Genomic DNA, 26,005 nt, shown 5'->3' with positions numbered 1-26,005 from the left:
CAGGAATACTTAACAAACTTATACCTCTGTAATTTGAATACTCACCTTTATCCCCTTTGCCTTTGTACAATGGCACTATGCATGCATTCCGCCAATCCTCAGGCACTTCACCATGAGCCATACACACATTGAATATCCTCACCAACCAGTCAACAACACAGTCATCCCTTTTTTTAGAAATTCCACTGCAATATCATCCAAACCTGCCGCCTTCCCGGCTTTCATCTTCCGCAAAGCTTTTACTATCTCTTCTCTGTTTACCAAATCATTCTCCCTAACCCTCTCACTTCACACACCATATATATATATATTTATTTATTTATTTTATTTATTTTACTTTGTCGCTGTCTCCTGCGTTAGCGAGGTAGTGCAAGGAAACAGACAAAAGAATGGCCCAACCCACCCACATACACATATACACATGTATATACATACACGTCCACACACGCAAATATACATACCTATCCATCTCAACGTATACATATATATACACACACAGACATATACATATATACACATGTACATAATTCATACTGTCTGCCTTTATTCATTCCCATCGCCACACCGCCACACATGAAATAACAACCCCCTCCTTCCGCATGTGTGTGAGGTAGTGCTAGGAAAATACAACAAAGACCACATTCGTTCACACTCAGTCTCTAGCTGTCATGTATAATGCACCGAAACCACAGCTCCCTTTCATACTATTTGCCATCTTCTGGGGTAGCGAGGTATCGTTAAGAACGGAGGACTGAGCCTTTGAGGGAAATCCTCACTTGGCCCCCCTTCTCTATTCCTTCTTTTGGAAAATTAAAAACAAGAGGGGAGGATTTCCAGCCCCCCGCTCCCTCCCCTTTTAGTCGCTTTCTACAACACACAGGGAATACGTAGCATTAGGAAAAGACAACAAAGGCCACATTCATTCACACTTCCCTTATCATTCACATTTCCCTTATCAATGACCTTTCTGCCCCAAAAGAACCCATCTAACTCTGCTCTCTTGTAGAGTGTAGCTTTGAAGCTGCTGGAGTCCCATGTAAGGGGTTCCATAGATATATAATGTACTAATAATGTAGATGGTTTCCCAAAAAATTAATTGAAAAGGTGAATCTGAACACTGTCGTAAGTGCAGTACCTGTTGCAAAATATATGAAAAGTGGTATATACAGAGTTTACCATTCTAACAAACAGATCTTGGTATACGGACAACTTTTATTCTTTGTGCTTTTGTTATGTGACATATAGCTTCACTTGGAATGCTGTTGAACATACTGGTTTGGATAACCTATTTATATACATTGAATCAGGCTCCCTGAAAAGCAAATGGAAAGGTATGAACATTTTGTCATAGATTACAAAGTGTGCTGTAAAATAATAAAAACAAAATATATGCACTAAGCTTGGCATTCTTGCATATTTTGTATGGACGTTGATACATAGAAGCCATTAAAATGCAACCAAATTTAGAGTTATTAACGACTTGTAAAATTAAGTAGGTTTATTTCCAAAAACTTCTGTAGGGATGAAACGTTTTCTCCACAGGATTAGAAATATTGTACTGTACAGATATCCAGATTTATAGTGGAGGCATCTTAATGGATCATGAGAAAAGTTAAACTAATAGCAAAATGAATCAGAATTATTAGATGATATACATTACTGAGTATATGATTACCCATGGTGAAAAATTTTCTAACTACAAAATCTTATTTAGACATTCACCTTTGTTGATGCCTTACATACACTTCATGCTATTTTTTAGGGACTGTACTGTCTTGTAACTTAAACTGATAAGTTTGCAACCAAGCTTTCCTCATGAGACCCTGATTCATCAGGCCGCTTACTGCTTCAAATTACTTAATGTATGTTAGACAGGTTGGCTGGTCTGGTACACCTTAAAGGAAATTGTTTAGGTGGATTTCTGAAGTCTGTGGAGTTTCTTATAATTACTGGTACTATAGTAGTAGGTTGAACAGATATTTGCCTTTTACATATATATTTGTTGTTTCCTACTTCATTTCTGCATTTCATTGGCATTACTTTTTAAATCCTATCACTCCACCTTTGATTTTTTTTTTTTTTTTGAAGCTTAAGGAATAAACCTTAATGTTCTCCATTAGTCTTTTATGATGCATTTCTTGCACCAGAATTTTCACAAGTACAGTTTTAGAACTTATGGTTTGTCTCAATAATCATAATTGTTTACTAAACTGATGTAGATGAAAATGGACTTTTGGGCACATTTCGGCTAAGCAGATAGGGAATAATAGGTTCTGTGAATCGTACCATCACAGGTTTTGCGTCTTTTATTACAAATGCACCTCAAGTTGCTTACTTAATCTTTTTAGAGTTCTCATTACCTAGCCTATCACCTTCACACTTCAGCAGTTCCTTTATTGTTTTTGATAATGATGAGATTATCAGAAACCATCATTCATGATCTCTGATAACTTATTTTCTCTATGATATATACTATATTCCTTCCCCATCAAAAGATTTCGAATTCATTTTAACATGTTGAGCATCATATCATTTTCAAGAGTCCAAAGGATGAATAATCTTATATATTTCCATGTTTTCATTTTCCTTAGCAACTAAATTATATTGAGGATTATCACGTATTGGCAGTGTCAGATATAAGTATGATGATCGTTAGGGAAGCAAGGAGCTTCATGAAAGGCAAGAGGTTTTAGCTGTGAATTTGGTAATGATACATAATACTCTTTTGGATCTTTTGGTTGAACTTTGTATGGCTGGCATTCTGTTTCACCTGGTTTTGCCTTTACAGTTTCTCTGCCATCTCTCCTTGATGACGTTCCTCAAAAGTCTTTGTGAAGTATGGATAAATAATATCAGTACTGTGTTCTTCCTCGTTGGCCTCCAAGATCTTGCCTTAATGACCATGCAGATCCGAAAAACGTGGTAGGTCAACTCTAAAGTCCTCATGTCCCAATTTTAGTATATTGTTTTCATTCTGTATATTTGGTCACCTTTTTTTCTCCTTATACTCTGAAACCCATGTGGCTTGTGGTGTTAGTACAACCAACCTGTAGTTTTTTGTATCACTTTGCTCCTGTCCCTTTTAATTAGGTAGGCCATATCAGTAGTGTTTAATGCCCTCTAAGATGATATTGGACTGAAACTTTCCCAAAGACAACTGAATGCTTCATCAATTTATTCCATTGTTTTACGTAAACAGAACGCCACAAGACTGATTTTGAAGGGAATGCATGGGCATCATGTCAATTTAAAGGAAGAAACTGATTTATGTTGTATTTGTATTTGGAGTAGTGATAATGAAGAATTCCTGTTGGGCCCTAATACCTTCATTCCAAAGAATGTTTATTGGCATATTGAACACCAATTCATACTACTTTCCCAAAACTTTGGTGTTCTTTATTATGAGCCTTCCTCTTTGTGAAGGGTGCCAAACCTAGATGAAATTTTGATTTTGCCCATGGTTTTGATTTGATGGTCCAGTCTTTAACTTCTCTGAAAAAAAGGGGTGGGGGGATGACTCAGAAGGACTGTGAACCATTTCCTTCATCTATACTGTAATGGGCTTAGTGATTTTGGACTTTTTCTGTTCAATTGTTTCTTCTTTGAGTGTTTGATGCATACTTGGAAGCATTCATTTTCTTCTGTCCAAGCAGTAGTTTGAGGACATTATTAATAATATTATCATCAGGAATGGTAAAGTGAATTTCCATTTTAATTTGCAGCAATCAAGACAGTTAAATATTCTGATCATTGATTCCATCTGGGGATTTAGGCTTACATTTCAAAACCAAATGGTCCATCATCAGGTAATCTAAGTGTGATGTTTTGGTAGCAGTAAGTTACAGGTCAATTCTTCATCTTTTTTGTGAATATTTGGTTTGAGGTATTCTCTCTCCTTTTTAGTTGCCTTTTCACGTCTGCTCACGTCTTTTCATGCCTTAACAAGTTAGCATTAGAAAAATAGACAAATGAGCTTTCATGAAAAAACCTTGCTTCCTTTATCCTGTTCCCACGTATAGAGTGATAAAACAAGAAGGGAGGATTTCAGTCTCCCCAGCTTCCACCTACAAGAAGCAGATGCTGCACAGGTAGCATTCTCCACCCCACTATTCTTCATTTGCAAAAACAGAACACTTCCTCAATGGGTAATTGTTAAGTCTAGCCTGTTACTTGGTTTCTCAGCAACCACATTGTTTCCAGTTAGATTCTAACATAAATGTGGTGATTGGAGTAAAGTAAATTGAGAATGGAATTTCCCAAGTTTCAACATTCCTTGAAATCCCTTCCAGTTCATAAGGCAATTATGGAAGCATAAAATCTCACAGTTAATAGTTTTCCAAAGCACAATTTGAGGATCATAACAGTTTGGTACAAGTGAACAATTCCTATATATTTTCATATCCACTTCCTTGCATTCCATTGCCCTGAAGAGATCATATGATGGGATCCACATTCTTTTATTACTGCAAACCTTGATAGGAGTTTCTGTGAAGGCTGCAAATATTGTTCAAGCCCCTATTAGTATGCCATTTATACCAGAAAAAGGGATTTTGTGCGTTGTCTTTGGGTCGATGCGTGTTGGAGAAAAGGATTGATGCTAAGCAATTTGCAACATATTTTTGCATAGGAATGAGATGATTGGTTGGTTGTTTATAATTTACTATCTTCACACAGTGTTCAAATAACCTTGTTTCTATGTGGTTTTGGCCCATACAAATCATCTATTACTCCTAATATTGCTTAGTGCTTTTCACATGATAATAAGTATAATTTGAATCATATTATATGCTATTATAGTATGAGATCATGTTTATACTCCATGTTCCATTTATGATGTGATGTGGCAAGTTTTTGTGTCTCATTTCAATGTGATAATTTAATTATCACTCTGGATGTTGAAATTGACAGAAACGGTATTTCCTGTTGCTGGTTCCCATCAATTTTGCTTACAATATTTGATAAGCCATGTCCATGCTCAGATTTTTTCTAGATTTGTGTATGTTTATATCATTCTTGTCAATAGTACAGCATTTTGAATTGCAATATAGGATTCTAAGTAATGTTAGTTTTTTGCTGCTTGATTTGATTTTCATTGATGGTTCTTTGGTTTTCCACTCACAGAGAATAAGTAATTCCTTTGTGAATTCTCTGGGTGAAGTAATGCAACCATTAATGATGATTGCAAACCATGATGTTGTTGGATTTTCCACATATGAGACAAGACTAGCATAATGGGCCATATTCTAAGGTGGTTGGTTAGTTATTTGGGTTTTTTAAGCTTATCAGCTGCTAGAGTCATTAAATATGTCAGTGTTGTTATTGCTTCCAATCAAAAAATCTTGAACAAGATAACTCCATGATAACACCCAGTACATGTAATGTACTGGGTGATATTTTCATACCAGATGAATAAAACCACCTGCATCACTATATGGTGTGATGCATTCTCATGTTCAGAATTTTGTCTCCCTTTGGCAGCCCTTCATTTTCTAATACTGGCCTATACAAGGTGGCTGTGTCCTTAGTAGGGGTATATGGAAGTTGTTCAGTGTTTTTGCAGTGTTTATAATCAGCGAGTCACTTAATGTAAGACATGCTTGGTGTATTTCAGAAATAACACTTCAAGGGAATGCCACTGTGTAAGAATTTTTACTCAAAATTGTGATTGGAGGACTGTGCCTAGATGATATAAAATGAATAAATAAAAAATATATCATGTGAACATAATGTTCTCTCTCTCCAACTAGGACAGAGATAGGCTGGTTAATAGCAATTCAACTATAGCTCAGTGTAATTGACCCTCTGTTTCTCTAGTTTGTAATATCAAGTATACATTTCTTTTATAATTTTTTCCTCGATTGATATTTCAAGATACTGGTGCATTTGGACATTAAACCATAAAAAATGCACACCCTTTGGCTCTTGCATCTTCCCAATGATTGTTCACAATTTCAGTATGGTTAGGGGTTTCCATATTTCTGCTCTCTTTTTGATCAATTTATAAATGAAGATTCTTTTGCTGTGGACACCTTCTTGATGGGAGTTCCCAGAGGGATTGGCCAGCAGAGATATAGATAGCTAAAAGTAGTGATTCATTACTCTTTCCATTGGGGTTTACATTTCTCTGTATTATGTTTTATATATATGGGATATTCAGTATTATGAATGGAAATTGGGAACAGCTTGTGGAGTTGTGTGGTAAAAAAGGACTGTTGATTGGGAATAACAGGTTTAAAAAGAGGGAGATACACAAGTATGTATACGTGTGTGAGTAGGAAAGTTGGTCAGTAGGCATTCCTGGATTACATATTAATTGATGGGTGTGTAAAAGAGGGACTTTCGGTGTAAATACACTGGGAGTGGCAGCTAGTGGGATGTCCCATCTAGGGTGATGGCTTGTAGAGGTTTTAGGGAAAGAGAAAACAACATCAATTAAAAGAGAGTGGTGAAGGTGAGTGAGCTTAGAAAAGTTGCTTGTATAAACAGATTTTAGGAGACATTGTAGAATGGCAGAAGGTGAGATAGAATGAAGCAAGGGTAGGTATTTAGGGATGCAGTGCTGGCATTTGCAAGAGATGCATGTGGCATGCAAAAGATGGGAGGTAGGCAGATTAGAAAGGGTGGTGAGTGGTGGGATGAAGTAGAGTTGCAAGAAAGAGCTAAGGGAAGCATTTGGGCAGTACATACATAGAATGAGTGCAAATGATTGGGAGATATATATGAGAAAGTGGCAGGAGGTCAAAAGAAGGCCCAAGGGTTGAAAAAGAGGGCAAATGAGAGTTGGGTAGGTGAGGATCAATAAACTTTAGGGAGAATAAGATGTCTTGGAAGGAGGTTAATAATGTGTGGAATACAAAAGAACAAATAGGAACGTCAGTGAAGGGGCAAAATGGTAAGTGGTAACAGGTAGTGAAGTAAGTAAATCGAGCGAGTATGATGAAGGACTGTTGAACGTATTTGATGATATTGTTGCCAATGTAGGGTGTTTGGGTCAGGACGGTATGCAAAGTGCTTTGGTTAAGAGAGGAGGTAGGAAAAGCCTCACAAAGGATGAAGTGTGGAAAGGCAACTGGAATAGATGGTATTGCTGTTGAATTTATTATAAAAGGAGGTAACTGGGTTGTTGATTGGATAGTTAAGATTTTATGTGTATGTGTAGATCATGGTAAGGTGCCTGAGGAATGGCAGAATGCATGTATTGTGCCTTTGCATAAAGGAAAGGAGGATAAAGGGGAGTGTTCAGACTAGATAGGTTAAGTTTGCTGAGTATACCTGTTAAGTTGTATGGGAGGGTATTGATGGAGAGGGTGAAGGCATGTACAGAACATCAGACTGGGGAGGGAGCAGCATAGTCTCAGAAGTGGAAGGGGACATGTAGCTGAAGTGTTTGCATTGAAGAATGTGTGCGAGAAATATTTGGAAAAACAGATGGATTTGTATGTAGCATTTATGGATCTAGAGAAGGCATATGATAGGGTTGACAGATATGCTTTGAGGAAGATCTTAAGAATACACAGTTAAGGATTTACACTGCTAGAAACAGAATTTTTTTTATTAAGGGTGTAAGGCATGAGTTAGAGTAGGAAGGAAGGAGAGTGAATGATTCCAAGTGAAGGTTGGTCTGCGGCAGGGATGTGTGATGTCACCATGTTTGTTTAATTTGTATGTGGATGGGGTGGTTAGAGAGTTAAATGCAAGAGTCTTAGAGAAAGGGGGAAGTATGCAGTCTGTTGGGGATGAGAGGGCTTGGGAAGTAAGTTCAGATGTTATTTGATGATATGGCTCTAGTGGCAGATTCTAGTAAGAACTGCAGAAGTTGGTGACTGAGTCTGGAAGAGTGTGTGGAAGGAGAAAATTGAGAGTGAATGTAAATAAAATAAAGGTTCTTAGGTTCAGTAGGGTTGAAGGCCAGGTTAATATGGATGTGTTTAAATGAAGAAAAATTGGAGGAAGTGAAGTGTTTTGGATATCTGGGAGTGGACATGGAAACATGGAAGCAGAAATGAGTCATAGGGTGGGGAGGAGGCAAAGGTTCTAGGAGCACTGAAGAATGTATGAAAAGAGGGAGCATTATCTGGGAGAGTAATAATGGGTATGTCTGAAGGAAAAGTAGTCCCAACAGTATTACATGGTTGTAAGGCATGGGCTAGAGATAGGGTTGTGCGGAGGAGGGTTGACGTGTCAGAAATGAAATGTTTGATGACAATATGTGGCGTGAGGTGGTTTGATCAAGTAAGTAATGAAAGGGTAAGAGAGATGTTTGGAAATAAAAAGAGTGTGGTTGAGAGAGCAGAAGAGGGTGTGTTGAAATGGTGTGGACATATGGAGAGAACGAGTGGAGAAAGGTTGACACAGAGGATATATGTGTCAGAGGTGGAGGGAACAAGGAGAAGTGGGAGACCAAATTGGAGGTGGAAGGATGGAGTGAAGATTTTGAGCGATCAGGACCTGAACATATAGGAGGCTTAAAGGCATGCAAGGAATAGAGTGAATTGGAACCATGGAAAGGTCTGTTGGGTCTGGATGTGGACAGGGAGCTGTGGTTTCGATGCATTACACATGACAGCTAGAGATTGAGTGTGAACGAATGTGGCATTTTTTTTCTGTTTTCCTGACACTACCTCGCTGAAGCAGATGGGTAAATTGGTGAGAGAAATGGTCACCTATGTGCTATTTGCTTCGAAAGAACAGTTTTATGGAGCTTCTTTGGGAAAGCCTTTCACTTACTATTCTCTGATGTTTACCAACTTTTCCACACTTGAATTACTTAATTTCTTTTCCAGACAAAATCATTTCTTAGTATACTATTTAAGGTGCACCAGACCAGCACTTATGAGATGATCTTGCTACAGTTGACAGTTAATGGCCACCAAGATTTTTTCTCTTAAGTAAGAGTTACTGGGCCCATATACATTACACATTTACACTCGACATTTTTAACATATATGCACACACACATAAACATAGGTATAGGTTTACATGTTTAGGTAATAATACACATGCAGACATACACATTGGGGAAAACTCAGTTACATGGTCACTCTTTTTAGCAGACAGTAGGTTTGCAAGAAATTTTATAAGGCATCACAGCAGGAATGGAAAAAGAACTGAACTCTTTAACACTCGTTGTTTAGTTATTGCACAGTGGCTGTGTTTACACAAGTTGTGTATAATGCCTACTTTTTAATTTTGAAGTAAGTATGGTGAGTTTAGAAAAATACAATGAGGAATTTGTTGTAATTTTTTTGTTAAAAGGATGTCATTGTTGCTGAGGTGGACAGGACTGAGGATGTCTCCGCTCTATGTGAGATTTCATGTTCCACTTCAGCTGAGAACGAAAAGTACAGAAGGGGCACTTGAATGGCTTGTCTCCCAAGTGACTCCGGATGTGCCGTTCCAGGTTGTCCCGTCTGCTACTTGATCTACCACAGATGGGGCAGTGCAATTCTCCCCCAGCACCATACTGTAAAATATCACGAGTTTTTTTTTAGAAAAGGATAACATTTGATTGAGCAGGTTACTTGGATTAGGCCAAGTTCTGAAAAAGCAATCAACTGGGAAAATGTACCTTTTCCCTATTGCAGAGTAAATGATGTTAAGCAAAAATCTGGTGTGCTACAGTTGAATAACTGGGGTAGCAAGATGTTAAAGGAACATGTAAAGGTGTGATACTGTTAAGTTCTCATATCTAGAATAAAAATTCGAATTTCATTTCATATTCATGGTATATCAATACAAGCAGGCCCCATATGACATCATCCCATTTAACACCCCCATCATTTAAGGAACAAAGATTCACTCTGTCCCATTGTTCCACTTTTAAATCATAGTCATCACCCAGCAACATCAATGTTGAATCAGGCACCAAGTGAACTACTTTGTGCAGTTGTGTAACCATAACACTGGTCACACTCTATGCTGCAGTGCCCACACACACAGCCATTGTGTGTGGAGTATATTGTCAGCAAGATGTGTGTTGTAATTTGAAGCTATGATCCCTCAATCATGAGTAAAAAACACCCGGCTATTGTCTAAAGTGGGTCTTCTCCAACCAAGTTATCAAGAAAAACCACCACACAAAGTGAAATTAAATGCCTTGAACTGTTCAAATACTGGTGAATGAGCATTGAGCCTCTGGAATATACTTTGCTTACCTCCCACAACCAAGAGAACATTCTACAATAAGACAGGAAAGATTAGAGTAAGTACACAGAAAGTTCTACCCATAAGCTACTAAGTACAACCAAACAAATCTTACTATAAGCCACCTCAAGATTACAAAACTATTGGCAATGTGGATTGAGGATAAAAACATGTGTAGCTTACCTCCAAGTTGGGTGCTGATTCAGGTGAAGACTAGAAGTCAGTATGAAGGTTTAACCCTTAAAAGTCTTAATAGGTTTTCATTTACACCCCTCAAAATTCTTTTATAAGTTTAAAAAAATGTACTTAATTCTACAATTTCAAAGATATTCATTTTTTTTTTTTTTTTTTTTGCTTTGTCGCTGTCTCCCACGTTTGCGAGGTAGCGCAAGGAAACAGACAAAAGAAATGGCCCAAGATATTCATATAAAGAAAAAAAAAAACACTTTAAAAGTACATTTCATGTTTCATTCATTCTAATAACATGAAGAAGAGTAGCAAATGCTTCAGCATAATGCACTAAAAAGTGTAGGCGTGATGCCTGAATGTCAAGTGAGTTGCTGTTGTGCATTTTTTAGTTGTCATTTTATCTGGACCAAAAAATTTATTTATTATTATTATGCATCATCATGACATACATAATTTCCTGTTTTTTTCCCATCATAATTATTATGATATACAAACACACACACATCATATATACCTCACTAATGTGGGAAAAGGCAGATAGGAAAAAAAAAAAAAAAAATATATATATATATATATATATATATATATATATATATATATATATATATATATATATATATATATATATATATAAGGGGATAAGAGTGAGTGCTCAAATTACAGAGGTATAAGTTTGTTGAGTATTCCTGGTAAATTATATGGGAGGGTATTGATTGAGAGGGTGAAGGCATGTACAGAGCATCAGATTGGGGAAGAGCAGTGCGGTTTCAGAAGTGGTAGAGGATGTGTGGATCAGGTGTTTGCTTTGAAGAATGTATGTGAGAAATACTTAGAAAAGCAAATGGATTTGTATGTAGCATTTATGGATCTGGAGAAGGCATATGATAGAGTTGATAGAGATGCTCTGTGGAAGGTATTAAGAATATATGGTGTGGGAGGCAAGTTGTTAGAAGCAGTGAAAAGTTTTCATCGAGGATGTAAGGCATGTGTACGTGTAGGAAGAGAGGAAAGTGATTGGTTCTCAGTGAATGTAGGTTTGCGGCAGGGGTGTGTGATGTCTCCATGGTTGTTTAATTTGTTTATGGATGGGGTTGTTAGGGAGGTAAATGCAAGAGTCCTGGAAAGAGGGGCAAGTATGAAGTCTGTTGGGGATGAGAGAGCTTGGGAAGTGAGTCAGTTGTTGTTCGCTGATGATACAGCGCTGGTGGCTGATTCATGTGAGAAACTGCAGAAGCTGGTGACTGAGTTTGGTAAAGTGTGTGGAAGAAGAAAGTTAAGAGTAAATGTGAATAAGAGCAAGGTTATTAGGTACAGTAGGGGTGAGGGTCAAGTCAATTGGGAGGTGAGTTTGAATGGAGAAAAACTGGAGGAAGTGAAGTGTTTTAGATATCTGGGAGTGGATCTGTCAGCGGATGGAACCATGGAAGCGGAAGTGGATCATAGGGTGGGGGAGGGGGCGAAAATTTTGGGAGCCTTGAAAAATGTGTGGAAGTCGAGAACATTATCTCGGAAAGCAAAAATGGGTATGTTTGAAGGAATAGTGGTTCCAACAATGTTGTATGGTTGCGAGGCGTGGGCTATGGATAGAGTTGTGCGCAGGAGGATGGATGTGCTGGAAATGAGATGTTTGAGGACAATGTGTGGTGTGAGGTGGTTTGATCGAGTAAGTAACGTAAGGGTAAGAGAGATGTGTGGAAATAAAAAGAGCGTGGTTGAGAGAGCAGAAGAGGGTGTTTTGAAATGGTTTGGGCACATGGAGAGAATGAGTGAGGAAAGATTGACCAAGAGGATATATGTGTCGGAGGTGGAGGGAACGAGGAGAAGAGGGAGACCAAATTGGAGGTGGAAAGATGGAGTGAAAAAGATTTTGTGTGATCGGGGCCTGAACATGCAGGAGGGTGAAAGGAGGGCAAGGAATAGAGTGAATTGGAGCGATGTGGTATACAGGGGTTGACGTGCTGTCAGTGGATTGAATCAAGGCATGTGAAGCGTCTGGGGTAAACCATGGAAAGCTGTGTAGGTATGTATATTTGCGTGTGTGGACGTGTGTATGTACATGTGTATGGGGGGGGGGGTTGGGCCATTTCTTTCGTCTGTTTCCTTGCGCTACCTCGCAAACGCGGGAGACAGCGACAAAGTATAAAAAAAAAAAAAAATATATATATATATATATATATATATTATCCCTGGGGATAGGGGATTAAGAATACTTCCCACGTATTCCCTGCGTGTCGTAGAAGGCGACTAAAAGGGGAGGGAGCGGGGGGCTGGAAATCCTCCCCTCTCGTTTTTTTTTTTTTTTTTTTTTTTTTTTTTTTTTTTTTTTTCTCCAAAAGAAGGAACAGAGAATTGGGCCAGGTGAGGGTATTCCCTCAAAGGCCCAGTCCTCTGTTCTTAACGCTACCTCGCTAATGCGGGAAATGGCGAATAGTTTGAAAGAAAGAAAGAAAAGATATATATATATATATATATATATATTTCCCTGGGGATAGGGGAGAAAGAATACTTCCCACGTATCCCCTGCGTGTCGTAGAAGGCGACTAAAAGGGAAGGGAGCGGGGGGCTGGAAATCCTCCCCTCTCGTCTTTTTTTTTAATTTTCCAAAAGAAGGAACAGAGAAGAGGGCCAGGTGAGGATATTCCCTCAAAGGCCCAGTCCTCTGTTCTTAACGCTACCTCGCTATCGCGGGAAATGGCGAATAGTATGAAAAAAAAAAAAAAAAAAAAAATATATATATATATATATATATATATATATATATATATATATATATATATATGTTCCCTGGGGATAGGGGAGAAAGAATACTTCCCACGTATTCCCTGCATGTCGTAGAAGGCGACTAAAAGGGGAGGGAGCGGGGGGGCTGGAAATCCTCCCCTCTTGTTTTTTTTTAATTTTCCAAAAGAAGGAACAGAGAATTGGGCCAGGTGAGGGTTTTCCCTCAAAGGCCCACTCCTCTGTTCTTAACGCTACCTCGCTAATGCGGGAAATGGCGAATAGTTTGAAAGAAAGAATATATATATATATATATATATATATATATATATATATATATATATATATATATATATAATGTATGCATATAATATTTCATACTTGTTTGCTGTTTCCCGCTTTAGAGAGGAAGCGCCAGGAATATAAGAAGGAAAAGCCTCGTTCACTCACATCCATTCCCACAGTCCTCTCCATGGTTACCCCAATTAGCTTCATATGCCCTGGTTCAGTCCACTGACGGTTCATCTCATATTTACTGCATAGATCCAGTTCACTATGTCCCATGAATGCCTTTCACTCTCTTCCAAGTTCAGGTCCTGAACACAAAATTTGTTTCACTACATTCTTTCATTTCTAGTTTGGTATCCCCCTTCTCCTTCACCTCTCCACTTCTGACACATATATTTTTTGTCAACCTCTCCTCACTCCATCCAAACCATTTCAACACAGCCTCTTCACTTTTCTCAACCACACTCTTATTACCATGCCTCTCTTACTCTTTTAATACTTGATCAAACCACCTCACACCACATACTGTCCTCAGATATTTCATTTCCATCTATAGCCAATGCCTGACATCCATACACCATCACCTGCACTACTATAATTCAACCATACCCATTTTTGGCCTTCCAGATAACAGCCTCTCTTTCCACATATTCCCCATTGCTCTCACAACCCTTGCCCCCTCATCCACCCTATGACTCTCACCTGCTTCCACAGTTCCATTTGCTTCCGTGCCCACTCTCAAGTATCTAAAACACTTCACTTCCTTCAAATTTTCTCCATTCAAACTCACACCACAACTAACTTGTCCCTCAGCAGTGTTAAACCTAATAACCTTACTTTTGTTCACATTACTCGAAACTCCCTCCTTTCACACGCTTTCCCAAACTCAGACTCAAATCTGCCTTTACGCTACATCATCAGCAAACAATTGACGCACTTCCCAGGCACCCCACCATCCCCGAAAAACTGCAGACTCACCCCTCTTTCCCGGAGCTTGCATTTACCTCTCTCACCACCCCATCCATAAACAAACCATGGTGACATCACATACCCCTGCCACAGGCCAACCTTCACTCTCCTCTCTTCCTACTTGTACAAATGCCTTTCCCCCTTGATAAAAACTCTCACAATTTCTTGCAGCTTTCTCCCCACATTGCATATTATCAGGACCTTCCACAAGGCATTTCTAACAACCCTATTATATGATTTCTCTATATCCATAGATGTCACCTGGAAATCCCTTGTTTCCCTCAGTATTTCTTAAACACATTCTTTGGCATAGTTCTAGGTTCATCCATTTATAAACCATGGTTCTACTTTTCTTTTGGAGGTTTTTGTAGTTACTCCATTTAAATATCTTAGATTACCCAGTATTACAGTAAATAAACATTCCAACTTCCTTGGTGGGCATTCATGTAAGTTTGTCCTAAGCAATTTTGGCATGTTTCTAGGAAATACTCTTGACGTAATGATTCTTTATTGTCCTTCTCTGACTGCTTCAGGATCAGAACACTGTTCTTTATACCCTCTATTTGTTACCAAGCATATATTATATCTCTCTCTTAGATGTTTGAGACTGTAAAGCTTTAGTTCTTTACTTATTCATGGTAATCCATATGTTCCATTCCATGTATATTACTTGTGAGATGCTTCAGTATTTGCTCTATCTTGTTTAATTCAGTCTGTTAAACTGATAACCACACAGTTTAGCAGTATTCGAGTATCTTTCTAGCATTTACATTGAACATTCCCAGCATTGTCTGTTTCTTGTTGCAAGTGTTTTCAGTATCAATCCAGTCATTAGCTGGCTTGAAAACACTTTTTTCAATATGTTCCTTGAATTCAAGTTTTTACTGATAATTACTTCCAGCTCTAACACATTCCATTCTATTTCTTCTCCTTGGGCCCTCTGTATGTAATCACACCACAGCAAGATCATTAACTGTTCTATGACTAATATTTTCAAATTCCTCATCATAAAATTCCATTAAAGTCTCATCTGCCATCTGTAGATATTATCTCGGTGTCTTTGAAGATTTTCTTAATCTTCCACGCTCTCTATTGTATTACTTATTCTTGTGTTATCTGTAAAACAATAGACTACACTCTCTTACTTCCTTACATATGTATAGATAGATCTTGATTATAAAAAGCATAAAAAGCTTTGCAGCTAGAACTGTTCCTTGTAATAACCCACAGTACATCTTTCTCAGATGTTTCCATTTGTGACATTTAATTTTCTGTTGATAAAAAATAATTGATAAATTTTCCTAAACTTCCTTTTAATTTTGACTTGCCAATTTCTTCAGTAACATTTCATAGTTTATTTTGTCAAATGCTTTTGCAAAATCAAGAGAAAGGGTCTATTCTTTTCCCATCCACCAAATTTTCATGTCATTATGGGCAAGTGTTTTGTGTTTGCATACTTTTACTATGGACAAAATTGAGCAGTCCTTCATTCATGAATCAGTTTGCAATATGTTCCATTAAATGTTTTTAATTACTTTATCTCAAATATTCTGATTATATGCAAACTTAAGCTACCTGGTCTCTATTGCAGCAGTTACTTAGATCCTCGTGTTTACTGGTGTTACATATGCTATTTTGTATTTATCCACTATGCTAATTTGGTCTGTACTTTGTCCCAGCAACATTCCAATCTTTTTTGGATTGATTTCTGGAATCCCATCTGGCCTAGGAGCTGAGTTTTCTTTGTTATAAGTTGCTTTGAATATATAATTTTCTGGTAAGTTTATACCTGTGAATGCATGTTCATCAAAACTGTTAAATATTTCATCATCTGTGTCTTCGTGATATCTTGTACTAAACACTAACTTATACTAGCTAACTAACATGTGACATTTTATTTATGTAACTGTGACCTTTAAATGATCTAATCTCTGAGACCCTTTTTTTCTCTGTTCATGTAAGCAAACAGGACGTCTAAGTTTAGGTCTATACACTGTATTGCTTGCTCTTCTTCTTGTCTCAATTCCTTTCACTGTGAATCCATTATTTCTTTGTCGGCTTTCTTTATCTTTTAGTGTTTTTATCTTTGTTGTACATCTTAATTTTCTTTTCCATTCTCTTTGTCTATTCATCCAGTGGAAGACAGGAACCCCCACTTACCCACATCCTTGTATTTTCAGTTTCTGGAAGTTGGAACAGAGAGAGCCAAGCAAGGATTGCTCATCCTCTTCAAGAGGCTCAGGTATCAGAATGTACATGGACATAAATAAGGCAAGAAGAAGAGCACGACAGGTAGTATGTTTCAAGTGAGAGAAGAGGAAAATGTGAATGTTCTTGATGAACACAGCAAAGCTAAAGGGGAAAGGAGGAGAATGGTTTGGGAATGTCTTGGGGGTAAAGGCAAGAGCTAAGGAAGGAGGAGTATTGGGAATGTGGGGAAAGAATGTAAGAAAGTAAGCCCAACTGATATGGGTAAAAATTATTACAGGAAGTGGATGATTGTTAGTACTTATGCATATTATAGGTGAGGGAGCTTAAAGAATCAAATATTTTGGTAGGAGCCAAGTAAGTGTGTCTGTAATTATGATGCAAGGGACTGAGTATTATTGATGGGTAATTTGAATGCAAGAGTGGGTAAAGTGGCAGTTGAGGTTATAATTGGGAAGCATGGAGTACTCAGCAATGTGAGTATGAATGATGAACAGCTTATGGAGTTGTATGCTGAAAAAGAACTGGTGACTGGGAGTACCTGGTTTAAAAAGTGACATAAGCATAGATGGGTAAGAAAGATGGCAAGGGGGTACTACACTGATATTCAAAGGAAAACTTTTGGACATAAATGTCTTTTTAGGAGCGGCTGATAGGATGTCTGATCATTATTTGGTGTGGGTACTGGTGAAGGTTTGTAGAGGCTTTAGTAAAAGTGGAAATGATATGGGTGAGAAAAGGGTTACAAAAGTGAATGAGCTTGTGTGAAGAGATATCAGAAGAGTTTAAGTGTAGAATCTGAAAGAGAGAGTAAATAAAGTTAGAGTGAATAATGGGAGGTGTTTATAGCAGCACTGCTCACAAGTGCGAGCGTTACATGGCATATGGAAGATTGGAGATGGGCAGAAAAAAGAGTAGTGAGCAGTGGGATGAGGAAGTGTATGGGCATTATTTGCAGGAAAGGAATGTAAGTGTGAGATACACAAAAGAAAGTAGCAAAAGGTCAAGAGGAAGGTACAGGCTAAGGAGAGCTGGAGTAAGCAAATACTAGCAAGGGAGAATTAGAAAATGTTTTGTTAGGTTAATAGTGTGAGAAGAACAAGAAAACAAATGGGAACATCAGTGAAAAGGCCAAATGGGGAAGTGGTCATAGGCAAAAGTGAGGTGAAGAGGAAATGGATTGAAGGGTCATTTTATGTACTCAGTGACAAATGTGGGATGTTTTGAATGTTGAGGTACATGAAGTGAGAGTCTTGGCAAGTGGTCTGGTAAAAACAGAAGAGGGGTGAAAGTGTTACTTAAGATGAAGCAAGGCAAAGCAGCTGGAGTGGATAGTATTACAGTTTAATTTCTTAAAAAGGTGGATGTCAATTAATTAGTTAGGATTGTCAGATTCATAAAGGTATCTCAGGATTGGCAGAATGTATGTATAGTCCCATTATATAAAGGGGGACAAAAATGAGAGTTCCACATACAGTGTATAAATTTGTTAAATGTTCCTAGTAAGTTATACAGAAGAACTGTGATTAAGAGGGTAGTGGCATGCTCAGAGCATCAGATTGGGAAAGAACAATGTGGTTTCAGGAATGGTAGAGGATGTGTGGAACAGGAATTTGCTTTGCAGAATGAGTAAGAAGTACATGGAGAAATAGAGGATTTGTATGTGGCACTTGAGGATCTGGAGAAAGCATAATTAGGGTTGATAATGATGCTCTGTGGAAGGTGCTGCAAATACAGTGTGGTACAAAAGCTGCTAGAGGCAATAAGGAAGTTTTATCGAAAGAGTAGGGTAAGCATATGTTTGAGTAGGGAGGGAAGAGGGCAAGTGGTTGCAGGTGAAGGCTGGTCAGCAGATGGGGTGTATGGATCACGGCTGTTTCATGTGCCTTGGAACCAAGGAAAAACAGGACAGGTTGAATGGATGTAAATACAAAAGGATATCACTGTGGGGCTCACTTCTTTACTCTCATACATTCCCATAACTCCTTCACCAGAAAAGCTACCCCTTCCTTAGCTCTCGCCCTCATACGAATCTTTGATTTTACCCCAAAGACATTCCCAAAACATTCTTCCCCTTTACCCTTAATTAAGCTTTGTTTCACTCAGAGCTATGAGATCCAGATCACTTTACTCAAACATACTTTCTATCATCCCCTTTTCTCTCTTCTCATCGTGGTCACATCCAAACACAATTAGATACCCTTTCAATGAGGTTTCTTCTTCACTTTGATCCTTCACCTGTTCTTTTATAAATTAATATACAAGAAGGAGCAAAGGGCTGGAAAATGTCTCGATACATTATTGTGATTATTTTTACGTCATGGCAAAATACTATTTATTCATATCCCACCAACAGTCAAATAATGTTCAAGTTCATATCCCAGCTGCTAGCACTCTTCTCCTAAACAGGAGGATGCTTCCCCATTATTTACTGCCACCAAATTAAGTGTAACAATTCTGCATATGTACAAGGAATGTTAAAAATACTCATAAGAGTACAGGATGCAAGTTTATCACTCTTTATGTGAAATTATAGGTACTTGGGGTCTCTTGATGGTGAGGAACCCATGGCTCTAGACTGAGTCTTTATATTAAAAAAAAAATATCTAAGAAGTGTTTGATGTGATGAAACTGGGTTATTCAGGAAAAAAATGCAAGCCAGGTTATTGATTAGAAAGAAAGAAAGAGACTGCCCCAGAGTTTAAGGCAGCTAAAGACTGCTTGACATTTTTCCTGAAAGGGAATGCTGAGGATGATTTTAAGCTTAAGCCCTTGCTAGTGTTTCATTCAGAAAACCTGAAGACTTCAAATGATTACGAAACATCCTCATTACTAATGATTTGGAAATGTTTAGTCAGATAATTTGCTGGGTTATACAGACAACCCTTGTGTTCCTCCTTTTCCCTCCACGTAACAGTCACACAAACTTATCCCACTGCACCACCATCTTCAGCTTGGATCACATTTTCCACTATCTAAAGTTTATGATATGAGAGCATGGTAAGTGTTCTTAAGCTGTTTCAGCTATATTCCATACTTAAAACTTCGATAAGGAAAAGTATTGATTAATAATTCAAACCGTTTTATAATGGGTTTCAGTTGCTCAACTTAAACAATTCAACTTGCAACAGGGTTTCCAGGACCGCAACCCTACTGCAGTTTGTGAGATGTTGGTAAATGGTAAAGGGAAATCATAAATCATTAACTGCTGTTTTATATGTAAATGATAGGTAAACTATTGAGTAAGAGTATTTAGAAACACAATGAGGAAAAATAGGTTGTGTTGATGTGTTCAACATTTGAAAATGTGAAAGAAAAATTCTCTTCATAATTTGAAAGTAAAAATACGGATAAACATAATTATTTTGGAATTCAATAACATTATATTATAAAGTCATCAAATAACTACTCAAGCTCTCTATAAATCAATAACTGATCTTCACTAAACACTGTCTGGGATTTAATAGAAATAAGCAAAGACCAAAACATGATCTGTCTTTATTTATGTATTCATAGCCTCTCAAATCATCAAACTTAGAAGAATGTACCTAGACAAAAACCTAATAATTTTTTAACCGTGTCACTGGAATTTTTAAATTCGTAACTTTTCTGTATTTTATATTTTAATTATTTCTTGACAATACAGTCATTAACTGACTTTAATACAAAAGTATCAGCTAAGGGCGAATGCAAAATCTAAGATATAATAATGGTACAAAAAGTTAATATAATATTAAAATGTTTGGCATTCAATTAATTACTTGGCCTTTCTGCTTGCATATCAAACTATCTGTAAATTATACAAATAATCCTAAAATACATGAGATCCTTTGTCAAATACATTTTGTGAACAACATGGCAAACTAACAATAAATACGAATCCTTGTTATGTACTTCAAAATTTATCACTTTCTTTTTGATGTTAAGCATATTACCCGCTGATTAATCATACTTTAATATATGTAGAAAATTCAGATATTACTAAATGTAATATCAGAACAGTCATGATTACCCAACATCTTGATTCCTACAAAACTAAAATCTGAAGAATATCTGAATATATGTCAAATGTTTCAAAAATTGCTATGGTAACCTCCATTTATGCATTATGATACTGCATATGCCTGACACTTAACAGATATGTACAATTACTTTCTAATAAATTATCCTTTCCTTATCGAAAGTTATCAAAATTATAGTCATAATACAGTATCAAGTAAAGCATAACAAATGCCAGGAAAGATTTCTATCCCAAGCCAAGGTTGAGATACATTTACAATGCATTTCATAATGTAAAGTACATTTCATCATCCTAAGAAGCTAACTAATGGACTAGCTTACTGTTCCATTCCTATTCTGGGAGGCTAGAGGGAAAATCTACCTCACTTCATATGGTATAAGGGGTACTTTATTACCTTTAGTTACAATGCCTAGTCAGTCCACCACCTACTTCAGAATACAGCTTTGATACAAATGCTAAAAAGCCTAATATACACTTGGGAAACATTTATGTCCTAGATTTACAAATGTCAGGAACTTTCTCAATGCACACCCCACACTTACGATCCCACTAAAAGTAACTATCTTTTGAGTATTTCTCTTAGAATAATGCTTCATTTAAAATCCTAATCCACTAACAAATGCTATCTGGCTTATTATGACAAACATACCATAAAGTATGACCTTAGGTGACCTCCTCCTCCCTCGCCACACTCCAACTAGCTTTCTCATCAGTCACAGGTCGTACCAGATGCTTGATGGCCTTCCAGTCTGCTTTGTGCTTGGAGATTGTGTGCATTTTAAGATTCCCCTTCAAGGCTGTGCGGTAGGGACAATACAGACAGTGGAATGGCTTCTCACCAGTGTGTATCCTCACATGGGCCTGCAAGTTAGTCCGGTGGCTAAACTCTCGCCCACAGAACTGGCATACGTAATCTCGCTGAGTCTTCTCCTTTTGCTGGAGATACTCTCCAGGCAGGAGGTTTTCACCCACCATCATATTCTGTTGCTGTGAAAAGGGTGAGCTTCCAGTGTCTCGACGTTGTTGTGGGTAGAGGCGGAGTGGCGGCTGGGAATCACCTGATGAATGGAGAAGGCCCAGAGCAGCAACAGCAGCCTGAGGGAGGACGGGAGAGTCACCTTCGGTCCACTTTCAATAAGTCTTTAAACTTGTCATAAGCTTGACTGTTTGCTTCATGCTGTGCATGAAATATATATACAAGTATTTAAAAAATTCACCTTTTTAGATAAAAAAGGAAAAGGCATTTATAACTCTAAATTCTGACTTTTTTCTTTTCCATTTCCATCAGACTTTCATGTCTTTGTTTGCAAAATTCATTTCAAAAGCTACACGCAATGAAGAAAAATGCTTAAGTACTGAGGAACTGACATATACTAATATAAAATGAAGATCATCTTCAAAGACATTACACAGAAAACCTCCAGGCTTTGGAATAACTAAAGATTTTCTGACATTATATTATCATGAGTTTCAGAAACAACAGGATCTACAATGAGTAAAGTTTAGAAAATGCAAACCCTTGCTCTCCTGTACATGTGAGTGGATGTGCATGCATGATTTTCTTAAAGCTGTTACATCCTAAATACATGAAAACCACAAATTTACTGGTCACTACTAATGCATAAAAGAACAAAACCATTTGTTTATTTGTATGCTGCCTCAAAGACACAAACAGACTATCAGAAAAAGGATTATTAGGGTGCCCTCCACTAAAGTATGAGAAGATCCAAGAAAAGAAAAGAATTCTATCTCGCTATTTTTGATAAAATAATACAGAAAAAAATTACTATCATGTATATATGCCAATATATCCACAAACCAAAATATATGAACTTGTCACATTATTAAAGTTATATGTCCTGTAAGATTAATCATGTGGTATTTCAATACTATGAAAAAAGAAAAGGATTCCACCCACAAGCCAGAAGTCTCAAGGTCAGGCATTTTGAAACTTCACAAAATCATTCAACTCTCAGTACTAAGTCTTGAGTGATGAAGCATTGGTGATAAATCCATACTTGCTTTATAACATTTTAAAACGATTAACTTTAACTACAGCTCTCGTAATTTATATGTATGGGCAGCTGGGGAACCAACTCATTAGCTGACTATTCAGACCTAACACAAAGACTTGTTATTTGTGTTTAATAAACAAGCACCATTCCAATGTTCAATACATTAGTTCTCATCTTATCTATAGAAAAGCCTTACACTGTGTGTAGCAATCTAACCAGCTCATGTCTATCTGCAATCACAAGCAGCAGCTTAATTTGTCTTTCAGAGTAAAGGACATGTTGTTAGTGTTAATATACTGACATCGTTCTATTGTTCACTAGACAAGTTCTTATGTTATCTACATAAAATCCTTATGTTGAGTATAGCAAAGCATCCAGCCTATGTTTACCAAAAATTACAAGCAGCAGTTTAACATGTATTTCTGAGTCTGAGCTGTATAACTGAACTCTTCAGCGACTTGTCAGGTCAATCATAACAGCCAAAATGTGGGGTCCATCCCCAAGAATATCAAACTGTAAATGACACACGATAAAAGAAAAGGCAGCCAAATTACATTAGCCATCTTTATTCAGCTGCAGTAAAATCTCACCATAGTCCGATGGTGCTTCCTGGAAAGTAGGATGTGCCTCCAGCTTGCTCCATCTACACTCAATTAATTTTTGCTTTGTTTGCTTTGTCGCTGTCTCCCACGTTAGCGAGGTAGCGCAAGGAAACAGACGAAAGAATGGCCCAACCCACCCACATACACGTCCACACATGCAGATATACATACCTATACATCTCAACGTAGACATATATATATATACACTTATTATTTTGCTTTGTCGCTGTCTCCCGCATTAGCGAGGTAGCGCAAGGAAACAGACGAAAGAATGGCCCAACCCACCCACATACACATGTATATACATACACGTCCACACACGCAAATATACATACCTATACACCTCAATGTATACGTATATATACACACACAGACATATACATATATACACATGTACATAATTCATAGTCTGCCTTTATTTATTCCCATCGCCACCTCGCCACACATGGAACAACAACCCCCTCCCCCCTCATGTGTGCGAGGTAGCACTAGGAAAAGACAACAAAGGCCCCATTCATTCACACTCAGTCTCTAGCTGTCATGTAATAATGCACCGAAACCACAGCTCCCTTTCCACATCCAGGCCCCGCAGAACTTTCTATGGTTTACCCCAGACGCTTCACATGCCCTGGTTCAATCCATTGACAGCACATCGACCCCAGTATACCACATCGTTCCAATTCACTCTATTCCTTGCACGCCTTTCACCCTCCTGCATGTTCAGGCCCCGATCACTCAAAATCTTTTTCACTCCATCTTTCCACCTCCAATTTGGTCTCCCACTTCTCCTCGTTCCCTCCACCTCTGACACATATATCCTCTTGGTCAATCTTTCCTCACTCATTCTCTCCATGTGACCAAACCATTTCAAAACACCCTCTTCTGCTCTCTCAACCACACTCTTTTTATTTCTACACATTTCTCTCACCCTTACATTACTTACTCGATCAAACCACCTCACACCACATATTGTCCTCAAACATCTCATTTCCAGCACATCCACCCTCATGCGCACAACTCTATCCATAGCCCACACCTCGCAACCATACAACATTGTTGGAACCACTATTCCTTCAAACATACCCATTTTTGCTTTCCGAGATAATGTTCTCGACTTCCACACATTCTTCAACACTCCCAGAACTTTCGCCCCCACCCCACCCAATGGTTCCATCCGCTGCGAAATCCACTCCCAGATATCTAAAACACTTCACTTCCTCCAGCTTTTCTCCATTCAAACTTACCTCCCAGCTGACTTGTCCCTCAACCCAACCGTACCTAATAACCTTGCTCTTATTCACATTTACTCTCAGTTTTCTTCTTTCACACACTTTACCAAACTCAGTCACCAGCTTCTGCAGTTTCTCACATGAATCAGCCACCAGCGCTGTATCATCAGCGAACAACAACTGACTCACTTCCCAAGCTCTCTCATCCACAACAGACTGCATCCTTGCCCCTCTTTCCAAAACTCTTGCATTTACCTCCCTAACAACCCCATCTATAAACAAATTAAACAACCATGGAGACATCACACACCCCTGCCGCAAACCTACATTCACTGAGAACCAATCACTTTCCTCTCTTCCTACATGTACACATGCCTTACATCCTCGATAAAAACTTTTCACTGCTTCTAACAACTTGCCTCCCACACCATATATTCTTAATACCTTCCACAGAGCATCTCTATCAACTCTTATCATATGCCTTCTCAAGATCCATGAATGCTACATACAAATCCATTTGCTTTTCTAAGTATCTCTCACATACATTCTTCAAAGCAAACACCTGATCCACACATCCTCTACCACTTCTGAAACCACACTGCTCTTCCCCAATCTGATGCTCTGTACATGCCTTCACCCTCTCAATCAATACCCTCCCATATAAATTACCAGGAATACTCAACAAACTTATACCTCTGTAATTCGAGCACTCACCTTTATCCCCCCTGCCTTTGTACAATGGCACTATGCAAGCATTCCGCCAATCCTCAGGCACCTCACCATGAGTCATACATACATTAAATAACCTTACCAACCAGTCAACAATACAGTCATCCCCTTTTTTAATAAATTCTACTGCAATATCACCCAAACCCGCTAACTTGCCGGCTTTCATTTTCCGCAAAGCTTTTACTTCCTCTTCTCTGTTTACCAAATCATTTTCCCTAACCCTCTCACTTTGCACACCACCTCGACCAAAACTCTATATCTGCCACTCTATCATCAAACACATTCAACAAACCTTCAAAATCTCACTCTATCTCCTCACATCACCATTACTTGTTATCACCTCCCCATTAGCCCCCTTCACTGAAGTTCCCATTTGCTCCCTTGTCTTATGCACTTTGTTTACCTCCTTCCAAAACATCTTTTTATTCTCCCTAAAATTTAATGATACTCTCTCACCCCAACTCTCATTTGCCATCTTTTTCACCTCTTGCACCTTTCTCTTGACCTCCTGCCTCTTTCTTTTATACATCTCCCACTCATTTGCATTATTTCCCTGCAAAAATCGTCCAGATGCCTCTCTCTTCTCTTTCACAAATAATCTTACTTCTTCATCCCACCACTCACTATCCTTTCTAATCTGCCCACCTCCCACACTTCTCATGCCACTCGATTAATGTGTCTCACTATAAAACTTTCTGACACCTGAGACAAGCTAATAATGCAAGATCCTGATTCACTGGCAAATTGGCCTATCTATATGGAATGGAAGCTACTTGATACCTAGCTAAAAAAAAATCTTTACCTAAATTTAACCCTCGTGAGTACTGTTCATGTATGTTATGCTGGGATAGGATGGAGCTAGTATATATACATTTTCAATTTTCCCACTCATGT

At 38.1% G+C, this 26,005-nt stretch overlaps 1 protein-coding gene across 3 annotated transcripts in view; it reads right to left on the bottom strand.

The window, feature by feature from the left end:
- Positions 1–330: 330 nt before the first annotated feature.
- LOC139751451 (uncharacterized) overlaps positions 331–26,005 on the bottom strand; it is a 59,953-nt gene continuing 34,278 nt past the window's right edge. For 2 of the 3 annotated variants that reach the window (XM_071666868.1, XM_071666867.1), the window contains exon 7: positions 20,001–21,631. In XM_071666868.1, the coding sequence (XP_071522969.1) occupies positions 21,200–21,631 (432 nt within the window). In that variant the 3' untranslated portion in view covers positions 20,001–21,199. Of the gene's footprint in view, positions 9,464–20,000; positions 21,632–26,005 lie in introns of those variants that run through there. The other variant, XM_071666869.1, reaches the window with a different exon arrangement.

The sequence above is a fragment of the Panulirus ornatus genome, chromosome 11 (assembly GCF_036320965.1).
Source record: "Panulirus ornatus isolate Po-2019 chromosome 11, ASM3632096v1, whole genome shotgun sequence".
NCBI lineage: Eukaryota > Metazoa > Arthropoda > Malacostraca > Decapoda > Palinuridae > Panulirus > Panulirus ornatus.
The sequence above is the reverse complement of the archived record's forward strand: the minus strand, read 5'-3'. Positions and strand labels throughout refer to the sequence as shown.